At 41.9% G+C, this 20,526-nt stretch overlaps 2 protein-coding genes across 2 annotated transcripts in view; one reads left to right on the top strand and one right to left on the bottom strand.

The window, feature by feature from the left end:
* The first annotated feature begins 991 nt into the window (after nucleotides 1–991).
* Nucleotides 992–8,873, top strand: PSMC1 (proteasome 26S subunit, ATPase 1). The gene is made up of 11 exons (XM_058806378.1): nucleotides 992–1,049; nucleotides 1,432–1,485; nucleotides 2,311–2,407; nucleotides 2,730–2,854; nucleotides 3,323–3,508; nucleotides 3,700–3,828; nucleotides 4,742–4,838; nucleotides 5,017–5,206; nucleotides 6,202–6,353; nucleotides 7,654–7,808; nucleotides 8,577–8,873. Exons 1-11 carry the CDS (start codon nucleotides 1,047–1,049, stop codon nucleotides 8,709–8,711), a joined length of 1,323 nt encoding a protein of 440 aa, XP_058662361.1. The 5' UTR covers nucleotides 992–1,046; the 3' UTR covers nucleotides 8,712–8,873.
* Nucleotides 8,874–11,607: 2,734 nt separating this feature from the next.
* NRDE2 (NRDE-2, necessary for RNA interference, domain containing) overlaps nucleotides 11,608–20,526 on the bottom strand; it is a 28,327-nt gene continuing 19,408 nt past the window's right edge. Inside the window, exons 9-14 of the mRNA XM_058806750.1 lie at nucleotides 20,210–20,385; nucleotides 19,118–19,504; nucleotides 17,827–18,755; nucleotides 15,477–15,615; nucleotides 13,053–13,124; nucleotides 11,608–12,417 (exon numbers count right to left, since the gene is read on the bottom strand). Coding sequence (XP_058662733.1) covers nucleotides 12,292–12,417; nucleotides 13,053–13,124; nucleotides 15,477–15,615; nucleotides 17,827–18,755; nucleotides 19,118–19,504; nucleotides 20,210–20,385 — 1,829 coding nt within the window. The 3' untranslated portion in view covers nucleotides 11,608–12,291. The remainder of the gene's footprint in view (nucleotides 12,418–13,052; nucleotides 13,125–15,476; nucleotides 15,616–17,826; nucleotides 18,756–19,117; nucleotides 19,505–20,209; nucleotides 20,386–20,526) is intronic.

Here is a 20,526-nt window from a genome sequence, read left to right on the forward strand (position 1 = left end):
ACTGTAACAAAAAGGCAGCTAATTCATAAAACAATAAAAACAATAGATAAATCAAATTAAATTCACAGTGCACAGCAGTAACCCTTGTGAAGGAATGGAACCAAACCAAAGTAAATGATCAAAACCTCACGCCTTTCTACACAGCTCAGCCAGTGACATTAATAATTAATAAAGTTCCCTACTCAGACAGGAATTCTAGAGAAAGTGTGAAAGAAAATACAACATCAAAGCAAAGCAATCCACTTCCTACTGTCTGCTGCAAACCAAAACCTCTTTTTGCAAATGCTCTGATCCCTACACTGAACACTGATGGATGTAAATATGATCTATATGCTGGTTGACTGGGTGAGAGCAGGCTGGCGGTATTTTCAGGCTATGCCCTCATCCTGGCTGAAACCTTCCCGTTGACAGCGATGCCCTCCCAGCCCAAAGCAGAGGGGAAACCTGCAGAGCCCGGAGGAGCGGAGCTCCGGCCGTGGCGGGCACAGTCACGGAGCCGCCGCCGCTGCGGCCGCGCTCACGGGCGGCGCCGCCGGTGCCGAGGAGCGGGGTGGAACCGGCGGGACCCGACCCTGCCTCGGCTCAATCGGGCTCGAGCTCAGGCCGAGCTGTGCCTTGGGAACGTCAGAAGCGGGCACTGACAGGTTCTCCTGCGTTTCCCAGGAACACCCCAGACCGGTACAACTCAGTGTAGGTACAAAAGTTATGTTTTTATGGAGGGAAGGATTTCTTGAAATTTCACCCATGTTCCTACAGCGCTGCCACAAGAAAAACAATTCTAACAGCACACACAAAAACGTTTTTATATTGCCCAGCTGATGCGAGAGACGGAAGGAAGGAAAAGCCCACTGGAACTTTAAAGATTTGCCACTTTTCGCAGCCCCTCCGCCGCGCTCCCCTCACAAACCGCGGGCGAGGGCGCCCCCTGCGGGCCGCTGCGGCGCCACACCGCGTTTGGCCCCGCGCGCTCGCGTGTCCCTCGCCGCTGCCCGTAGTGACGCGGCCTGTGAGGTGCGGGCGGTGCCGGTGCCGGCGGTCGCGGCGCGATGGTGAGAGCGGCCCCGGCACCCCGGGCACCCCCGGCACCGAGCGCGGCACCGAGCGCGGCCTCGGGGGGCAGAGCCGGCTCTGACTGCAGCGCCGAACCGGGGCCCTGCGCCCCTTCGGGCTCCGCCGCCGGCGCCCGGCGTTTTGCGGAGTCACCGCCGGCGCCTGCAGGCCGCGGCCCGGCCTGGGGGGAGCGCGGGCGGGGGCGCCGGGCGGGACGGTTCTTTGGTTTTGGACAATAAGTTAAATAAGTCAGCGCTTTGTTTAGACAGGAGAAATCCAATTACGGCATTTCTGTACGTGAAATTGCCCGCAGGCGTCTCGATTCATAGAACTGCACCTGTATTATTGTTTTTGTCGTTTGTTTTTTTACCTTTTGTCTAGGGTCAAAGTCAGAGTGGTGGACACGGGCCTGGTGGGAGCAAGAAGGATGACAAGGTAACTGAAACCCAAATAAATACCTACAGAATGAATTACGGGTGTGATGCTACAGAGCCTGGCTGCAATAGGCTTCTTAAATTTACTTCTAGAAATTATTGTTGTATTTGGAACTGTATAAAATTATACTCTTGCTGGATCTGATGAATGTCTTTTCTGGGTGTACATTGGAGGAAACAAGTGTTGTTCATAAATAAAAAAGGGAGCTTAAGAAAACTGAAATTTCACAGTGTTTTGTTTTTCTAAAAAAAGAACCAAACTATAAATGTGTCGACTTAGGAAAGAGTAGTTGCCTTCAAGCTGTCACTTAGGGAGCTGTTGCTGGCTTGGAAGTGGCATTGCACAATGATCTGCAGTAGGAGTGTACTTCAGGTTGGGGGACATCAGGGGCCTCCCTGGTCTCATTTGGAAAAGGAAGGTTCAGTGCACATGGCAGGCAGTGACTAGGCTGGGAAACTGAGTGTGTCTGATTTATTGACTGAAAAGTAGCAGGAAGGTGGACATTCAGTATTTTTCTCATTGTGTCATCTATTAGTTTTCTTTGTGATTTACTTCAGGCTTGAGCCTTCCATGTCCTATATTCACTGAAAAATGGCAGAAGTTTAAATTAGAGGGGTGTAAAATAAGCAGGAGAAAAAAATTTTGAACATTCTTAAAAAAATAGGAGTAATGGTTTTTTTGGGCTTTTTGCTAGAGATCATAAAGAGAAAGTTTTGTTATGAAGTCCACCTTGAGCCCTTTTTTAGTCTGTGCACTTAACACCTGTGTGTATTGTTTACTTGTTATTATCCCATTTTTCTTAATTGCATTCTTTTTATGAATAAGGACAAGAAGAAGAAATATGAACCTCCAGTTCCAACCAGAGTGGGGAAAAAGAAAAAGAAGACCAAGGGACCAGATGCTGCCAGCAAACTCCCTCTGGGTAAGCATTCTGCCTCTGTGGAGGTCACTAACACAGTGCCAAATGTCATTTTATTTCTAATTAACATAAAAAAGCTCCCCACAGAATAAAATTGTAGTTTTGCAAGGTGCTGCCCATAAACTCCAGGTAAGAGACAGAGAAATTGAGCTGAATGAAAATGAAGGGGAAACATTAAATCTGTTTTTCACCTGGAGTTACAGTGGGACAAGTAAGGTACAAGTTACAGTCAGGAAAATGAAGCAGGATTTCTGGTAATGAATTAGTGGTTAGTTGGTGCCATGTCAAACTTGTTCTGAAATCCTGTATTCTGCTTTGGTTGCAGTGACTCCCCACACACAGTGCAGACTCAAGTTGTTGAAATTGGAGAGAATTAAAGATTACCTCTTAATGGAGGAAGAGTTTATCAGAAATCAAGAACAGATGAAGCCTTTGGAAGAGAAACAAGAGGTGAGGTTTGAGTGAAATGTTACTTCTAATGTTACAGTAAATGCTCTTAATTAATGTGAGCTGCTTCATACCAGAGCAGTGAGATAAAGTACCAGCAGTGTGCCAGTTCATGCAAACATATCAGGTTTATCAAATTCCTCATTAATTAGCTAAATTGTTTTAGACCAAGCACAGATCACTACAGATGAAGCCATGGGAGTTTTTTGTTTGTTAATGCTCAAAGTACAGCTCACAGATATCCATCAACAGAGAGAGAAGTTTCTAGTTATTCCCATCCATATGAATGGTGTCCATAAGGTAGCACTAAATTAATAGTGGGTTTTGTTACTGACCTCTGTCTTTTTGGGGCAGTAGAACAATAGGAAAGACTGGTTCTGCTGTGTTCTGTCTGAGTTGTTGAGCCAGTGTTGTACAAGAGTGTTTTTGCCTGTGTTGTTCAGTTGTTTCCTGGGTTTTTGCTGCCAACAGGAGGAAAGGTCCAAGGTGGATGACCTGAGAGGAACACCGATGTCCGTGGGTACCTTGGAGGAGATCATTGATGACAACCACGCCATCGTGTCCACGTCTGTGGGATCAGAGCACTATGTCAGTATTCTGTCTTTTGTGGACAAGGACCTGCTAGAGCCAGGCTGCTCTGTTTTGCTAAATCATAAGGTGAGTTGTTTTTATCAAATCAAGTTTCTTACAAGTTCTTGTACTGTTTTTAACTGGCTTTATTTTTCTGAATACCTCAGGAGAGAGAATGCTATTTATTTCACACCTAAATAAGTGGGCATAGGGATTAGACTTTAGCTTGTATTAAAATGCTGCTTGCCTTCTTTGACAACTCTTAATTCTTGAATTAGGTTCATGCTGTGATAGGAGTCCTGATGGATGACACAGACCCTCTAGTGACTGTGATGAAAGTAGAGAAAGCTCCTCAAGAAACCTACGCTGACATTGGTGGCCTTGACAACCAAATTCAAGAAATCAAGGTATTCAGTTGTACTCGTTTACTGTTAACCAGCAATGTAACTGTTGTGCTAGGAGTTGAGAAGAGAAGCAGCAGGACTGGCTGCTGTTCCTGGAGTGGTGTCCTTTACCTTTCTGTAGTGCATTTCCTTGTTAGATTTTACTAGGCAGACTCGTGGAACTCAATTTTTTAAGCGGGTCACCAGAGGCTGTGTGCACAGGAACCTTTCTCAGTGCTCAGGAACCTGTAGAGCCCAGAGCTTATAAAATCTCTCTAATAGCTTATTACTTTGCAACAGGTAAAGTCTCATTTGTTGCAAGATGAGAGTTAAATTGTACAAACTGCAGAGGCTATTTTGAGTGTCTGATGCCATCCAATCTAGCTTAAGGATTTAGTCTTTCAGGGCAATTGCTTGTTTAGTTTTTGCATTTGTTTGTTGTTTGGTTGGGGTGTGTTTGGTCAGTTGGTTTTTTCCCTACCAGCAGAACTCTGCCTGAACCATGCTAAAACTCAGCCCTTTTGATCTGGGTAGGTGTCTAAAACCACAAATGCTCTTAAAATCGATGGTATTGGGTAACTCCTTATAGAAGGCACCCTTTCATAGTTCCCTGGCCCCAAGGTCATCCTTGGTTGTTTGGGGTTCAGGAGCTCCTGGGTTCTACATGTGGGATGGTGCATTGAGGATGGAGGAGGGGGAATGTTCACTGCTGCTCCACCACACGTCAGGTGGGAGCAATAGGAAGACTTGTGCAGGTGGAGTGTTTGTCTGCCTTACATTTGGAGGCAGCAGAGGGTCATACTGTTTGATGTGTGTCTTGAAATCAGTTTAGTGCTTTTTGCCTTCACTGCTTTCATTATTGCTGTTTTGAAGATCCCTACAGATCTCTGTTGGAGACCACTCAGTCTTACAAAAACATGTTTTTCTTGTGTTTCAGGAGTCTGTGGAGCTTCCTCTCACCCACCCTGAATATTATGAAGAGATGGGAATAAAGCCACCCAAAGGAGTCATTCTGTATGGCCCACCTGGCACAGGTATTTTGCAGTCAGCAACACCTGTGCTGAGATAATACAAGTTAAATAATTTACACTTGGTTGGCATTTAAATCATTGCCAAGTCTGTCACAAATTTCGTACAACTGTTTTGTTAGGGCGCTTTTTTCTTTTCCTTCTCTGCAAACTAATCACAACATTTCTTTCCAACTGAAAATAGGCAAAACTTTACTGGCCAAAGCGGTGGCAAACCAAACCTCAGCAACGTTCCTGAGAGTGGTGGGCTCGGAGCTGATCCAGAAGTACCTGGGGGACGGCCCCAAGCTGGTGCGGGAGCTGTTCCGCGTGGCCGAGGAGCACGCGCCCTCCATCGTCTTCATCGACGAGATCGATGCCATCGGCACCAAGAGGTGCAGTGCACGGGGGGTGCCAGGGGCAATCAGCTTTACAGAAATGCTGCTTTTGCAGCTGTACTGAGACTCGCTTCCTTTGCTCTGCTACCCTTTGCATACACTGTTTTGATGTATTCATTTGTAACAAGTAACACTTAAGTAACTTCCATGGAAACACAATATATCACAGCCTTTTCATACTAAATAGACATGACAGAGATAACCTCTCTTCTCTTGTTACATGGCAGCATCTCCAGGAGAGTGTCAAAACCTGAAAGAGACACTGTGTATATGGGATTCTCTAGCTGCAAGTCCATATACTGTAATTAACTTAAAGTGATCCAATGTTAAAGCAGAATATTTTAAATATAGAATATATCCATTTGTTGTTTGCCTCTTCAGTAGGTGGCTAAATACTTCTGCTCTGAGAGTATTTTAGAGAAGGTTACACAGTGTATGTCGTGGAGAAGCATTGCTTGTGCCACACTAAACTGTTGTTCAGCCCATATCCAAACTGTATTACTCTGAGAATTCTGTAGGTTTGTTGGAATGGTCCAGGGCAAATAGTCTGTAAAGTAGTCAGTGTTTTTTAAATAAATAAGAAAGTAAGAAGAATACACGTTTATTACCAACCCAAAGTGCTGCCAGCCCAAAGTGCTAGCTGCTGCCTTATGTATGGATGTATGTGCTGTTAAGAATTAGATTTTTTCCTTTTTATGTTGATTTTGTTAGGTGTGAGGAAGATATTTCCAAATATATAACAAACATGTAAAAAAATCCCAGATCTCCTTCACATGATGGCTGTTACCTTCCCTAGCTACCAGCATAGTTCAGTGTCTCTTTACTTAACCTAGATGTCACAACGCAATTCTGGAAATCTATGTTTTGTTTATATGGATAAACATTAATTTTTTTATTTAAATCTCTTATAGATGTGTACAAACAAAATACTCCTCTCCCACCTTTGTGCCAGTTACTTAGTGCTTTTTCTGACTAATTTTTTTCCCTAAAAGGTATGACTCCAATTCAGGGGGTGAGAGAGAGATCCAGCGCACGATGTTGGAGCTGCTGAACCAGCTGGATGGGTTTGACTCTCGGGGGGATGTTAAAGTTATCATGGCTACCAACAGAATAGAAACACTGGACCCAGCTTTAATTAGACCAGGTAAGGAACTTCCCTGCTGTGTATGCTTAAGCCACTTCTCTTGTGGAAGGACTTGTCATAACTGGACACACACAGGTGGATAAAAAGACTGCAAACTTGTTCTTATTCATTATCTCATCTATGCTGCTGCATCTGTTGAAATCAGAACCTATTCACAAGCTTCAAAATAGGAGAAAAATCTTTGGAAGAGAAGAAGCACGTTAATTCCTTTATATATATGTAAACAATATGAATATTCTTCCTTTCTATTAAGAAGGCACAGCCATTTTAAGTAGTTGTTAAGCAGGCTGTGTGCAGCAGCAGCACACCTGCAGCAGCTGGGGAAGGCAGGGCAGCACCACCTGTGTTTTGGGGGTGAGAGCCTAAGCTTTACCAGAGCCAGCCTGGATCCTGGTGCAGGGAAAGCAGGCTGCTCCTTACTGACCTGGCACACTCCTGCCATTTGGGGGATGAGTGAGGGAGACATGTTGAGCTTGAGCAGGCACAGGAAGTATTTTCAAATGGCCACTAAAAATGTACCAAAGCATAGAATGTCTGTTAATTGGAAGGTAGAAAATGACACAGAGATCCAAGGAAAAGCTGAAATACCTCCATTGTATGAAATTGCTGAGGTATGTTTGGCCTGGTTTTGTCAACATTTAGCTTTAGACCCATAAGTTCAAACCCAGTGCTGTTAGAGTACAGAGGAGATAATACTGTGCCAGAATTGAAAGAGATAGTCTGACCTTGCTTTCTACTCCAAGACATGATTCATTGTGGCAGGTAGAACCATGGAAGTGTTCAGGTTGGAAAGAACCTTTCAGGTCATTGAGTCCAACCATTAAGGTGTCATGGCCAAGTCCACCACTAAGCCACATCCTCAAGTCCACTTCTGTGCCTCCTTTGAGCACCCAGGGATGGCAGCTTCACCCCTTCCTTGGGTAACCTGTTCTAATAGTTGACAACCCTTTCCATGGAGGAATTTTTCCTAATGCCCAATCTAAACCTCCCCATGTGAACTTCAGGCCATTTTTTCTTGACCTGTTACCTGAGTGAAGAGACCAACCTCCACCTGGCTACAGCCTCCTTTCAGGCAGTTGCAGACAGTGTTAAAGGTCTCCCCTGAGCCTCCTTTTCCCCAGATGTTCCTTCAGGTGTTCCTCACAGGACTTGTGCTCCAGACCCTTCACCAGCTCCATTGCCCGTCTCTGGACATGCTCCAGCTTGAGAGTTACTGCCAGCTAAACCCTTCAGGTGTTCTTCCTGCTGTTTCCAACAGCTGCATGCAGAAAACCTAAGGCTGAACTTCTCTTTGGCACAGGACGGATTGACAGGAAGATAGAGTTCCCTCTGCCTGATGAAAAGACGAAGAAACGAATCTTTCAGATTCACACGAGCAGGATGACCTTGGCAGATGATGTGACTTTGGATGAGTTGATTATGGCAAAAGACGATCTCAGTGGTGCAGATATTAAGGTCAGTGCACATCACCATTGTTTATACTTCAAAGCAAAAATCAAATATTATTTTTGCTGCATCCAAAACCATTGTCACCTGAACTGTTCCCCAATTTTCTGTGCATACATCACCGAGGGACAGTGGGGTGGTTTAAAATGCCTTTTGTGAGTACCAGGTACTCTGCTGTACAAATGGGAAATTATCAAAATTGTAATTGTGAAGTAGTTTGTGCTGGTAGGAGTATGTACCTGTGTTACCTGAATATGAAATTTTAAAGTAGTGACGTAGAAACTAAAAGGAAAGTGTGTAATCTTGTGCAAGGTATCTTAAACAGTACTTAAGATAGGATAAGTAGCATTTTTAGGAACTGTTGCAAGGTAGATTAAAATGCAATTGTATATTAGGAAGCTTCAGCAATCCTGTCTGTTTTTTTAAAGCAGAGCCCTTGTTACAGTTACCACACTCATGAGCTTAAACTCATCCCTGCAGAAGGATCACACAGCTGGATGTGTCTGCCCTGCCACAGGGAAATTACTGTTGTTACTATGCTCCCTTTCTCTCAGGGAGGTGTAACTCTTGACTACCTCTGTCCTTTCAGACAGCCCACCTGGCTTTATCCAGCCTGCTTTAATGCTACAGAACCGTGTCAAACTACTGAGCATAGATTTTGTTAACAGCCTCACTTCTACAGTCACTGCAGCAGTAGGAAAGATGCAGCTGCCTTTGAGGGTGTGGTTTGAAGGGGTTGCACAGCAAGTGTAACCATTCTTGCTTCCTGTGTTGCAGGCAATTTGTACAGAAGCTGGATTGATGGCTTTGAGGGAGCGGAGAATGAAAGTAACGAATGAAGATTTCAAAAAGTCTAAGGAGAATGTTCTCTATAAAAAGCAAGAGGGAACCCCTGAGGGATTGTATCTTTAAGTCATCTGTCTCTTTGGGAGCTATACAGACTCTCTGTGTTGGTGAGAACCTTGTGTAAACCACACAGCTAGTTTGCATTCATGAACAGGTTTAAAGCTGGTGGGTTGTGGGTTTCAGTCAGTGTAACTTTTCACTTCCCAATAAAACATTTATTTGAACTGAGCTGTTTTGGTGGCACAACCCTGCTATTTACATGAAACTGTTGCATTCACTGACTCAAGAAAAAGTGCTGGTGACCCAAGTGCTTGTCTCAGTGACCCACACCATGCAGATGCTCCAATTCTTAGTCCTCCTTAGGCATAGCAGTCTCTTACAACCACTCTACCACTGCTGTTGTTCTTGATTACCTTCTTATATCTTTTTTTAGGAGCTAATAGGACAAGTGTCACTTTTGAGTAACCTCAGTGTCATCAGTCATTTATACATGAAAATCAATGACAAGTATGCAACTGTGAGCAACAGTGAGACACACTTTAAAGGTACCCATCTCTAGCACTTGCAGCACTTGCAAGATGGATGCTCATTAGTAATCTTACCTTAAACAACTAAACATGTTTGGATAGGGTACTTTTAAGATTAGAGTTTATAAATTTGTTTTTCCCAAAAGGATTTCAGTTCATTAGATAAACATCTGAAAAGAGCCAGCAGTAGGAACAGGTTCAAGGGTCCCATGCTGCCCATGGCAGGATGTGCCCACTCCTAAGGCACCAGCCCCAGTGCTGGAGGTGCAGGGTCTGGCATGCAGCAGATGTGCACAGAGAAATCCCAACTACATGTGCCAGGCTTGCTGTTCTACAGCATAACCTTGAATTCTTCCCCCTGGACAATTCTGTTGCCTACAGCTCCATTCCCATGGGGCCAGGTGTCCACTGTCCATTGTAGCCATGCAGGTCCTACTTACCAAGTATCCTGTGTAGTACTCTTCTGTGAAGGGTTTGTTAAGTTCTAAGGAATTCATTTCCAAATGTTGTACATGTGATCTTTAGGGTTTATATAAAAGTTCCACATGCAAACCAGTTTTGCATTATGCAGTCTTTGTTCTAGGAACTTTCTGTGGGAGCAAATGCAAGCCAGTAACAGAGAGTGGAGAGTTACACCCAGAGCAATGCCTTCCCTCACTGCCAGTGCTCCAACAACAATGGCAGCAGCAGGGCCAAGAGATTTTATTCTTCTCTGTAAAAATTATGTGGCTCATTGTTAAAAATGAACCCTACAGATGAATGGAATTCTTTATTTAATCTGGATGACAGAAATCCTGAAATAGAATTGTTTTTCATCTGAAGCTAGACAAACAAGTTTTATTACCCATTCTTATAAATCTTAGGAGATCTGTCTCCTTGGAAAGGTCACAAAAAGCTAGGGGTTTTTTAGCACTTTCTAATCATGGCAGTTGATCTCACTGTTGCTTGAGGGGCTGAAGAGCTGTATGACATGCATGGCAAGGCACTTTTATTAGGAACATGGCTGTTACTGCTGGCTCAGAGCAACAGCCACAAAGAGATGGGTTCAGCTCCCTGAAGAACAGCTGCATTGCATTAAAGGAACCTAAGGACTCTGTTCTAGTACCCTCTCTGCCACCCCAGGAATTGAAAAACACACCTTTGAAAATTCAGCTCTTAGCTTTTGCAGCAGAATTTAACTGCTGCCACTTTTGCCAGAGTTTCTGAACTTGACCAGACAAAAGTAATAAATATCAGGAGAAAGTGAACAGCAAGTATATTCCCCACAAGGACAGGAAAGCTACTGGGGACTGAATTAAAAGGCAGGACCTGCTCCAGGAAGCCTCTGACCATCAAAAGGAAGGAAGCAGCCCAAGTGCTGCTTTGGGAGAAACTTCAAAGGAAAGGACTTGGGACAGGATGCATGGAAGAACAGAGAAGTGATGGATACAGAAGTCATTGCTGCCATCACTGGAAGTTTTCAAATGTGACTGCAGAGAGCTTGTTAATCTCATCCAGGCTCCCTGTGCTACAGAAGGTTGGACCAGATGATCTTTCAAGGTCCCTCTCAACCTGGGTTCCTCTGTGACTAAGCAGGAGCACAATCAAGCTTTTCCCCCTCCCCATGGCCCTTTCAGGGCTTTAGAGGAAATGGCATGTGATGGCAAAGCATTAACAAACACAGGCAGAATTTGTCCTGGTACTGTGCAGGGTACAGAGTAACTTCTACCTCCAATTCAGGAGCTCTGTAATTTTTGTAGAAAGTAAAAAATTAACTGTATTTTTCAAAAGACTAATTGATTACAGCAAGACCAGCATCACTTGCAACTACATCAATATTATAAGGCTTTTCGGAAGTGCTGTAATGGCATTTTAAATTATACATATTCCCTGCAATATTTAAAATAATTTTAGAAAGGAATAAATGAAATGGAGCCTGGACTAAAGTGTATTCTATCTTGCACCGTGGTGGCAAACCTGAGCTAGAAGCTCTATGTCTTGGTTCAGACACAGATTCATGTGTAATAGGATCTCACCAGCTGGATGCTCCCAGTTGCTTTAGTGCTGCTAGTGACAATTTGTTTGTTCATGAAAGCTGTCTGAAGCAGTTTAGGGTATTCTGTGGCTGCAGGTATACTTGTTTCAGATGAAAATCCAGTTTCTGAGTCCTTGGCTCTCAAGAGTAGGGATGCTAAACAATCCTTTCCATGTTTCAGCATGTTCTGTTTAAGAAAATATATATAACATAAGTGTATCTGTAAATTGTTACCATATTTCATACTATTTCTCTAGGAGCTTGCTAAAAGCCTCATGGACCAGAAGCTACTTTTAAAATCATCATAGAAGACTATGCCTTCTTGATGAGAATCAAATACAGATCAAACCTTTACTTCTCTTACAACAACTGCCTGGACTTGAGTCAAAGCCAGTAATTAATTACAGAAGTTTGTTTAGAAGTGAGCTGCTTAGAGATGCATTATGGACACATTTTCATTTTTAATACACTCAGTTCTATTTTTAATACATAAGAAACAAGTTACTTTTGAATTTTCAAATATTCAGGTATATTTTTCAGGAAGATTTACATTTAAATGGTCATCTGTCAAAACATATCAAAATAGGTGCCTGCTCAAACAAAAATTTAGCTTTTACAGTATATGTACAGATGTAATGGCTGTTTGACTTGGCAGCTGCATATGCACAGCCATACCATGCTGAAGGAAATTACTGAAGTCTGCCAAGTGGAGGACAGTGGAGCATGCATTTGGCAGATGTTTATTTCCTGTGCTGCTCATCAAGCCATAGTTGGCATGTACAGAACCTCTACTGAGCCCTGGGGAATGTAATTTCAAACAAGAGAGGAAGAAATGCAGGCAACTTCCAACAGGAGGCTATTTAAAGAGGCTGTCCTGTGGGAGCCAGCAACACTGCCGAGAAATGGATCCATTATTAAGGGCAAAATGCAATCCTTGATTCCAGAGTACTTGCAGGTAGTAGAACTCCATTTTTATAGGAATTTATACAAAATATTTAACAACAAAAAATGTCAAGTACATAGTACCCAAGTCCCAACAGAGTTCCTGTATGAAAATGGATCTAATTGTTAGCTTTGGAAGCAGCTTCTGTACTGCCAGTAGCTTTTAGATCTCCAGTAGTAGATCCAGCTCTTCCATAGGCACCCGCACCCTCAGCTCCTTCTCAGTCATCAGATCGAGCGTCTCCTGCAGATCCTCGGGGAAATACTCCACTGCATCCATGTACAGCACCTGCAGAGACAGCAAGAACATGTCCTGTGCTACCTCTAGCAAGAAACACAGTATAAAGTAAGTAGACAGCAACAACTGTAGCAAGAACATAAGAAATACCATGTGTTATTTAAGGTAATAGGAACAGAATTAGCACTCCTTCAGTGCTTGTTTAATCAAAGTCTTTTCTAACTCATACTGAGTGACTTTATTCAAAAAGATGAAATGGAGGTCAAGAGGCACTGGAGCATTTGCAGCAAATACAGACATTACCTGAGGAGTTGCAGGTTCTCTCAATAATTTTTATGTATTATTACATAAATAAATTTTATTTAGCTATGTATTTCTGATAATCTCATGCTCATGATAAAAGTCTGAAAGACTCCATCATTTCTAGATCACAAAGGATTTCTTACTGCTGTGCTTCAACACAACACCTTTCTGTCCTGAAACACAAACTGCAGTGACTATTGATCATGCTTCCATTTAAGATACATCTCTTATTTGCAGAAAATCCTAACATTACTGCCTCAAAAACCTCTCCTTTCATTTGCATATAACTTCTTACAACAACTGCTAAAGCCAAACTTTATTTTCAAATACAGAACCTCAAAAATTAAAGTATGATGACAAGTTTACTTGTTTTCTGTGCTTACCTTTGCCCAAGGACAGTTTTGAAGAGCTTTATAAAACAATCCTTTACTTTTTTCTTTTTTTCCTAGTGAAGCCTGTGTGATAAAAAACATTCATACTTCAGTGCAGTAATAGCTGAAATACTGAAACAATTACTTCTGAGACAAAGAAATTATTGCTGAAAAGCTCAGTGTTCTTCTGTTGAGAAATCATTTTTATTATACATTGTGGTAGCTATGTATTTTGTCAGATTACACTCTGCAGATGTCTTACAGGAGTTTCAAGGCTTTACTTTTAAGATAAGGAAGAGAACAAGGACTCTCAGCTAGTCAAAGAAACCTGGACAGACCAAGAGTAGAACATGGTGCTTTGGCCACTCGTCTTGGTTTGGTATCAGATGCAAACTTGCTGGTGGCACAGACTCTCTGACCATCCAGATCACTACTGAAGATGCTAAAGGGCACTGGTGCCAGTGTCAGTCCCTGGGGTGCAGCACCAGTGGCACTGCAGCAGGAGTTCATGCTGCTGACTGAAGCCTTTGAGCCTGGCAGTTCAGGCAGACTCCAGCCCACATCCCTGTCCACTCACCTAACCCATGGTTCATCAGCTAAGACAAAACAGACCTATGGAACTTAGGGTAATACTGAACAACTTCTTCTATGACTTTGTCTGAAAACTTAAAAGTTTCTGATTGATTTTGCTTCTCTAAACAATGCTAGTCCAAGCTATTACTGTATTTGCCTCCATCTTATTAGCATCTAGTAAATACTCCTTGTTGTGCTTGTGGAAAAGGTATTTTCCATGAATGGAGCACTAGTGATAAAATACATAATGGCTGGTCTTTGGTATTTGTGCATACTGGGGTGTCATCATTAATCTGCAAAGAATAACAGTAATTCACTTGTACATTCCTACATACAAAGTTGTATAAAATATTTACAAGCATTTATTTGTTTAGAAATGGTCACAATTAACACAGGAGATCTTCTCAAACACAGAACAAGATTTCTTCCCTGCCTCCTCTCTATTTCACAGCCTTCCGACTGCTGATCCCCCTCTGACAACTCATTACACAAGGGGACATGAACAGAAGAGTAACTGGGGAATGAAAGTTATTACTTGAGTGTTTTCATCTTCCATATTGTACTGTGGAGCAGCAAGAAAACCAAGATGGCAAAGCTGACTGTATAATTTTATTTCTGTACTTCCATGGGGAACTATGGAAGAAACAAACATTATTGCTTTTCAGCATTTAACTGCAATGCCAGTTAATGTAACTTCTATATGCAGCTTTTAAGAATCACAAGACTGTCAAAATTGAAGGCAAGTACAGAAGCTATAGCTATGTTTTGCCTACCATGCATTTATTTTGCATATGAACTGCACCTCAAGTGTTGAGGGAGCTGGCAGATGTCACTGAGAGGTCGCTCTTGACAATCTTTGATTGATCACATCAACTGGGAGAAGGACCCAAAGACTGAAGTAAGTAAAACATCACTCCTGCTTTCAAGAAGGGGAAGAGATGTACCCAGTGAACTACAGGCAGGTCAGCCTCACCTTGTGCCTTGGGAAGGTGACAGAACAGCCAACCCTGGAAACCATTTCCAGGCACATGAGTGAGAAGAAAATCAGCAGCAGACAGTGTGAATTCACTAAAAGTCATGACTGAGCAACTCCATAAAGTGCCATGATGAAATGCCTGGCCTGGTGGATAAGGGGAGAGCAGTGGACATGGTCTATCTGGACTTCAGCAAGGCCTTTGATACTGTCTCCTGTAAGAGCCTCCTAAATGAGCAGCTGACAAAAGAACTGGATGCACATACAGGGAGAAAACTCTCCAAGAGGGCCCAGAGGGTGGTGATGTGTGGAACAAGTCTGGTTACAGGTCAGTGACCAGCAGTGCCCCTGCTACTATGGGACCAATCTCATTGAACACCTTTGTTAATGATCTGGCTCATGGTGCAGAGAGCACCCTCAGCAGGCCTGCAGACCACACAGAACTGAGAGCAGTGGCTGATCCACCACAGGGTCACGCTGCCATCCAGAGGGATGGCAATGGGATGAAGGAATCAGCTGACAGAAGCCTCCAAGTTCTACAGGAAGTGCAAATTCCTGCACCCAATTTACACTGGAGTCCACTCCACTGGAAAGCAGCTTGACATCTATTGGTATCTCAGGATATACTTTTATCTATGTAAGATGACAGACACAATGTCTGCATCTATATTAAGACTACACTGGCAGAAGCTATTACTCCTAATCCACATGAATTACCTTTTCCTTAATGTTCCCAACAATAAGGAGCAGTACAAGTCAAATATATCACTTTGCAAATCAGAGAGGCATGACAGAATTTAGTATTCCTTTTTCTAAGCAGTATTCCAGCTGTGTTGATGAGAATTCCAAATATGGTAAAACAAAACAAAACAGATTATTTTTCTTCTTACCATAAAGTTCAAATACATTCTCCATAGCAGTGGACAGTGGGTACCATTTTCACTCTGAACTGCATGTTCAAACAGAGCCACAATCCGATTTGTTAATCCGGTTTCAGGAATAGTGCAATGTATTTCACCAACCTCTGCCCTGAAACACAGAGAACAAACAACAGTCCTTTAAATCCAAGCCAAGGGACCACATCTGGGTAACAAGGGGTAAAGAACAGGGCACTGCCTCTGTTCACAGCACCATGTATAGCCAGGTTTTTTGTAATGTGTGCTATAAACTCAATGTTATAAACCAGATTTTTAGCACTTGCTAATCCAATCAATGCATTTCTAAATAGGAAAATTAGGAAAAAAATACAAAATTCAGTATTTTGGTGAAAATTCATGTAATATGTTCAAAAATAATTTCTCTTTGAAAATAAGAATACACTATCATATGATCTTAAAACATCTTAGTCTGCCTCCTCGATAATTTATCATTCTAAGCTTGGCAGAACAGCTCAGAAGAAATTCAAATCTGGATGAGCACATCTTCTTCTGGTGCCCGGGCAAGTTTGTTCAAATTTACCCATCACTTTTGTAATGCCATACATTGGTCTTCGATCAAGGTCAAAATTACAGCTCTGGATTTCAACCACAATTATAGCAGTAATTTTCACCCAGAGATTCAAATTCCCTAAGTTCCAGGCAGAACACAAAAGCAGGTACACAGCTTTCACCAAAGCACTGATTTCCTTCAACAGCTGATACAGACTGGCTTACTTTTGATGCCTGAGCTTGACAAACAGACTGGAGCACTGATGGCAACATCACTTGTCTGTGCATGTTCTCTGAGCCTGCCAGCTTCCACTCACGACTAACACCTGGCTCCTGACCTATCTCTTTTATTTCTTGTGTCTTTGAAGTAATTTTCCCCTCATCTTGACCTTTGCCATGAGGGAAAATTATGGAACCTACTCTGCAGGAGTCAAACATTTGAAACCTTGTACCTAACAGTGACATAAAAACATTCCTGTTTTACCCTTTGTGCTCATTTTTCCATCTGAATTCCATGTGCTTAAGGAGAAATACAAACCAGAATATGAAATAGTCAGACACAGCACAGACATTTTCTAATTTTATCACAACATCACAAAACATTAGTTTTATCCATGACTGACAGGGCACATCTCCCTGCTGCAGTAGTTCAGCTCTGCTCTTCCAACACCCAACTTGTCCCCTATTAATGTAATCTATAAGGGTAGTGAACAATCTGCAAAGGAACTCAACCTCACTGAGAAAATAATTCTGAAATTTTCAGTTCCAAGTAACAATAATGAAAACCTATCATAGTGTTGGTCTGAAATTAACAGTAAATCAAATCACAATCCTCCTTTACATTTGGTGGCTGTAGAATTCTTATAAGAATTTAGGATGACACAGACTGAGTTCAGGAACATCACTATCATGTCTGAATGCCTGTTGCCAGCCTGCAGCAATCAAAGAAGTGGCTGCACCATAATTTCAAAGTATACTGGTAACTGTGTAATTTCACCAAGTGTGAATATTGTGAGCTTACAGCCCTGTAAAACCTCCAGGGATCTGTTTCCCAGATATCTGCTGTCATGTGCAGACACAAACAGCCAAGCTGTCATTGTCACTGCAGATAGGAAGGCAGCAGTGGACAGGCAGCTCCAAACAATGAGAAGACAATAGTTAATAGTTAAGCTCTAAGAATGAACAAGTACCTTGTTCCCCTTATCTCCTACCCTTTCCTCCTTTCTCAGGAGCAAAAAATCTGAGCCCAAACAACTGTGAATTCATGGAATTTCCAGCCTCTTCTCCCTAGTAACAGCCCCACACGAAAACTAAACTCTCAAGGACTCACTATGGAAACAGATCTGCCACAGCTGTATTTGTGATTCAGGAGTAAAGTAGGGCAGCCAGCTCAGGCAGAAACTGCAGCACAGCTCTGTATTATGCTCTTTATTGCTATAGTACTAAAATGCAGCAGTTTCTAAACTCACTGTCTATCCTGGCCATCTAAGCAGGCTTAGTTATTTAAAAATTCTTTAAAGAAATGTGTACCATCCTGATGCTAGTAGCAAGTAATCAAACAAACCCAAACACAATCTGGCTCAGGAGAAAGGACATAAGGCTATCACCCAGGGCTTTCACTCTGTTCAAGATTCTGCCACTGACTCACTGTTCAGCCTTGAGCAAAAAACCTCCAGCTACAGCTGGAGCTACAGCTCTTGCAGCTACAGCTTCTTCACCTGCAAAATGAGAACTGTGACAGCATTTTCTCTCCTCTGTTGAGTGATTAGACAGATTCAAAACAGCATAATTGCAAAGAGGTGCAAGGTGTTACCTCTGGACCTTCTCTGTGAGCTTTTTTCTCATTTGCTCTGCTTGGATTGCAAACAGCCATGGCTCTAAAGAGTTAGTAGACCTTGTGACACTATCAAAAAATCTTCGTGCTTTGCTGGCACAGTGAGACTTCCTCTGGATGTGGATGTATGACCTCCAAAGGGACTGGTTGCTAGGATACCGTTTCAGAGCCCCTGCCAGTGCCTCTCGCAGGGGATTCAAAGGATAAACACTAATTTTCATGTGGAATCTCAGCAAATTTGTATGCAGCAGTGTGACAGCTTCAAGAGCAGTGGGAAAATTTAGAATGCCAAAATTCTCTCCTGTATTTTCACATTTCTGTGAACCAAAAACTTCAAGTTTTTCTGAAGCCTGTGTATATATTAATACTGCAGCATCAATCCCAACAGTCAGATACTGAAACAGTGCATAGCAACCAACCAGGTTAACCAGCTGATCAGTATCATTGACCTGATCCTGACCAGAATCTGCTGCTTGACTTAAATAATCTTGCAGTGCATGCTCATATGTTTTACGAGCTTTCAAGACATTCACAGGTGACACTTGTCCACTATAGGGCACAAAGGGTCCATTCTCAGTCAATTTGGTCAATACATGAACAGCACGAGAGGTGACAGCTCCTTCCAGGCTTTCCAGCAGCTCCACTTCCAGCTGAGCATACAGCAGGCTGAGGCTGCAGAGCTGAGCACTCTTCAACCCTCCTGTCCCTGCTGTGCAAAGAGCTGTGTCAAACACCTTCCTGGAATCATCTGTGTTGCCAAGCAGCCACTCCAGGTAGGCATAGAGCCTCCAGAGAGAAAGGTTGTTTCGGTTGTCAGGTGCTTTAAGGAAATTCTTGGCCAACTTTTTACTCTTCCTCCCTTGTGCTTTTAGCTTCTTTTTCTTTTTTGCTTGGAGACACTGAATTACCTGCAGGGAAAAATAAATAGAGTATATTTTGAGAGAGATGGAAGCAGAAAGGAGAAAAAAAGCCTCTCACAGCAATTTTTAATAATATAATTACAAAATTACATATTATCATATAATAAAATTTATGCAAAACTTCAAAAAATTGTTTGCTACAGGTATGCCACTCTTTAACATGTTCTGAAGAAAAGGAGTTTTTGGTTTTCTTCTTTTTCCCCCTTGTGCAATCTTAACTGACGTTTCCTGATTTGAATACTTAGTCCTGCAAGACAACTTTCCTCAAGACTTTTTAAAATTCAATATAAACATTATTACAGAAGAAAGCCACACATCACAACATTGATTATATGCAGACTCCTCATTACCTTAGATATTTCATACTGTAGCCAACAAATGGCCAGGTTAGATTTTTCCTTTCCTGTAAATATCTGGGACAGAACTTGGAAGACATTCTGTATGAACTCCTCTCCTTCTCTGTAGTGGCCTATCTGATGTCTGCCTCGTGGCATTGTGTCCATATGACCAATACTGTTGAATCCAGAAAGTGGAAAATCAACAGAAGTCAGTGGTTTATCATCATAAAGCACACTGTCAAAGATGTTATTTTCATCCATGGCAATATAGAGACTGGAAGGAAAGAGTTTACTTGTACATGGAACTCCCAGGAATTGCAAAAAAGAGTACAGCAGTTGGTGTTGAAGCTTTGGGTTAGAAAGCCGGATTAAAGATGGTCCAAGGTCATCAAATAACACCTAAAAATCCAAATTAAAACAAATTCCATTAATTTATGCAATCAAAAGCAGCAAAACTTTATGCAATTAAACAATTTATGCAATTAAAGAACCTTTTGAAATCAATAGTATTTAGAATTACCATTAAATAGTACCAAAATGTTATTCAAATTAAAAATGGACAAGTTAAACAAACAATCTGTTTTTCCAGACAGACTGTAAATTTTCTATCAAGAGATTTCTTTGCCTATGAACAACAAAGACCTCCACAGAAAACTTACAAAATGAAGGTCTGAAAGATTTTATTCATAGGCCTTTTAACACATTCAAATTTGAAGATCAATGTCTGACTTGACCTATTTCCCAAGGAATAAAAAATATCCAACTATCTGACTTGAAGGCAATGAAATCTTTGTTTATTTAATGCACATCTCTTCTTAAACACATATTTCTGTGAGATTTCTCCACACAGATGACAGGAATCACTGAACAGCAAAGACAGACTATTTTGCCTGCAGACTTTCCAAAGTTTACCATGAGCTTCCCATGGCTTTCAGAAGTCTCAGCACAAAACCTCAGGCAAATTTTGACTTTCAAAGAAAAAAATCTTTTTTCCAAACAAAGAAAAGTATTATTCTTCTAAAATATCCACAAACATGGCAATGAATTCAAATTAAGGGATAACTAGTCTTATCATCTCCCCTTGTTCTATTTTATCACAGTGACCTGTCTTTCTGGATCTTCACAATCTTCTTCAGTTTCCTTTTTGGTTTTATCTGGCCTCCAAGGTAACCAGTGCCTTGCCTCCCGGGAATGTTCAATATCCAACCAAATATGCCACTTGGGAAGAGTTTTGTCTTTTATTTCTTGATCTTCATCTATGTCTTCTTCATCCTCATCATCTAAAATCAAATCAATATATACACACATTATTAAAGAAAAATTATCCCACCAAATCCAAAGGCCAGGCATGACATACACTTTAACTACTTTAACAATGGAAATAAATATAGTTAATAAAAAAAACAACACAAGACTTAGCT

This window comes from Ammospiza caudacuta, chromosome 6 (assembly GCF_027887145.1).
Source record: "Ammospiza caudacuta isolate bAmmCau1 chromosome 6, bAmmCau1.pri, whole genome shotgun sequence".
Taxonomy (NCBI): Eukaryota; Metazoa; Chordata; class Aves; order Passeriformes; family Passerellidae; genus Ammospiza; species Ammospiza caudacuta.

Excerpts from the sequence above, each read along its gene's own strand:
- PSMC1 (XM_058806378.1), top strand. Across the intron at positions 2,408-2,729 it reads TGCCAGCAAACTCCCTCTGG|TGACTCCCCACACACAGTGC; the intron begins GTAAGCATTCTG and ends CTTTGGTTGCAG. Across the intron at positions 6,354-7,653 it reads CCCAGCTTTAATTAGACCAG|GACGGATTGACAGGAAGATA; the intron begins GTAAGGAACTTC and ends TCTTTGGCACAG.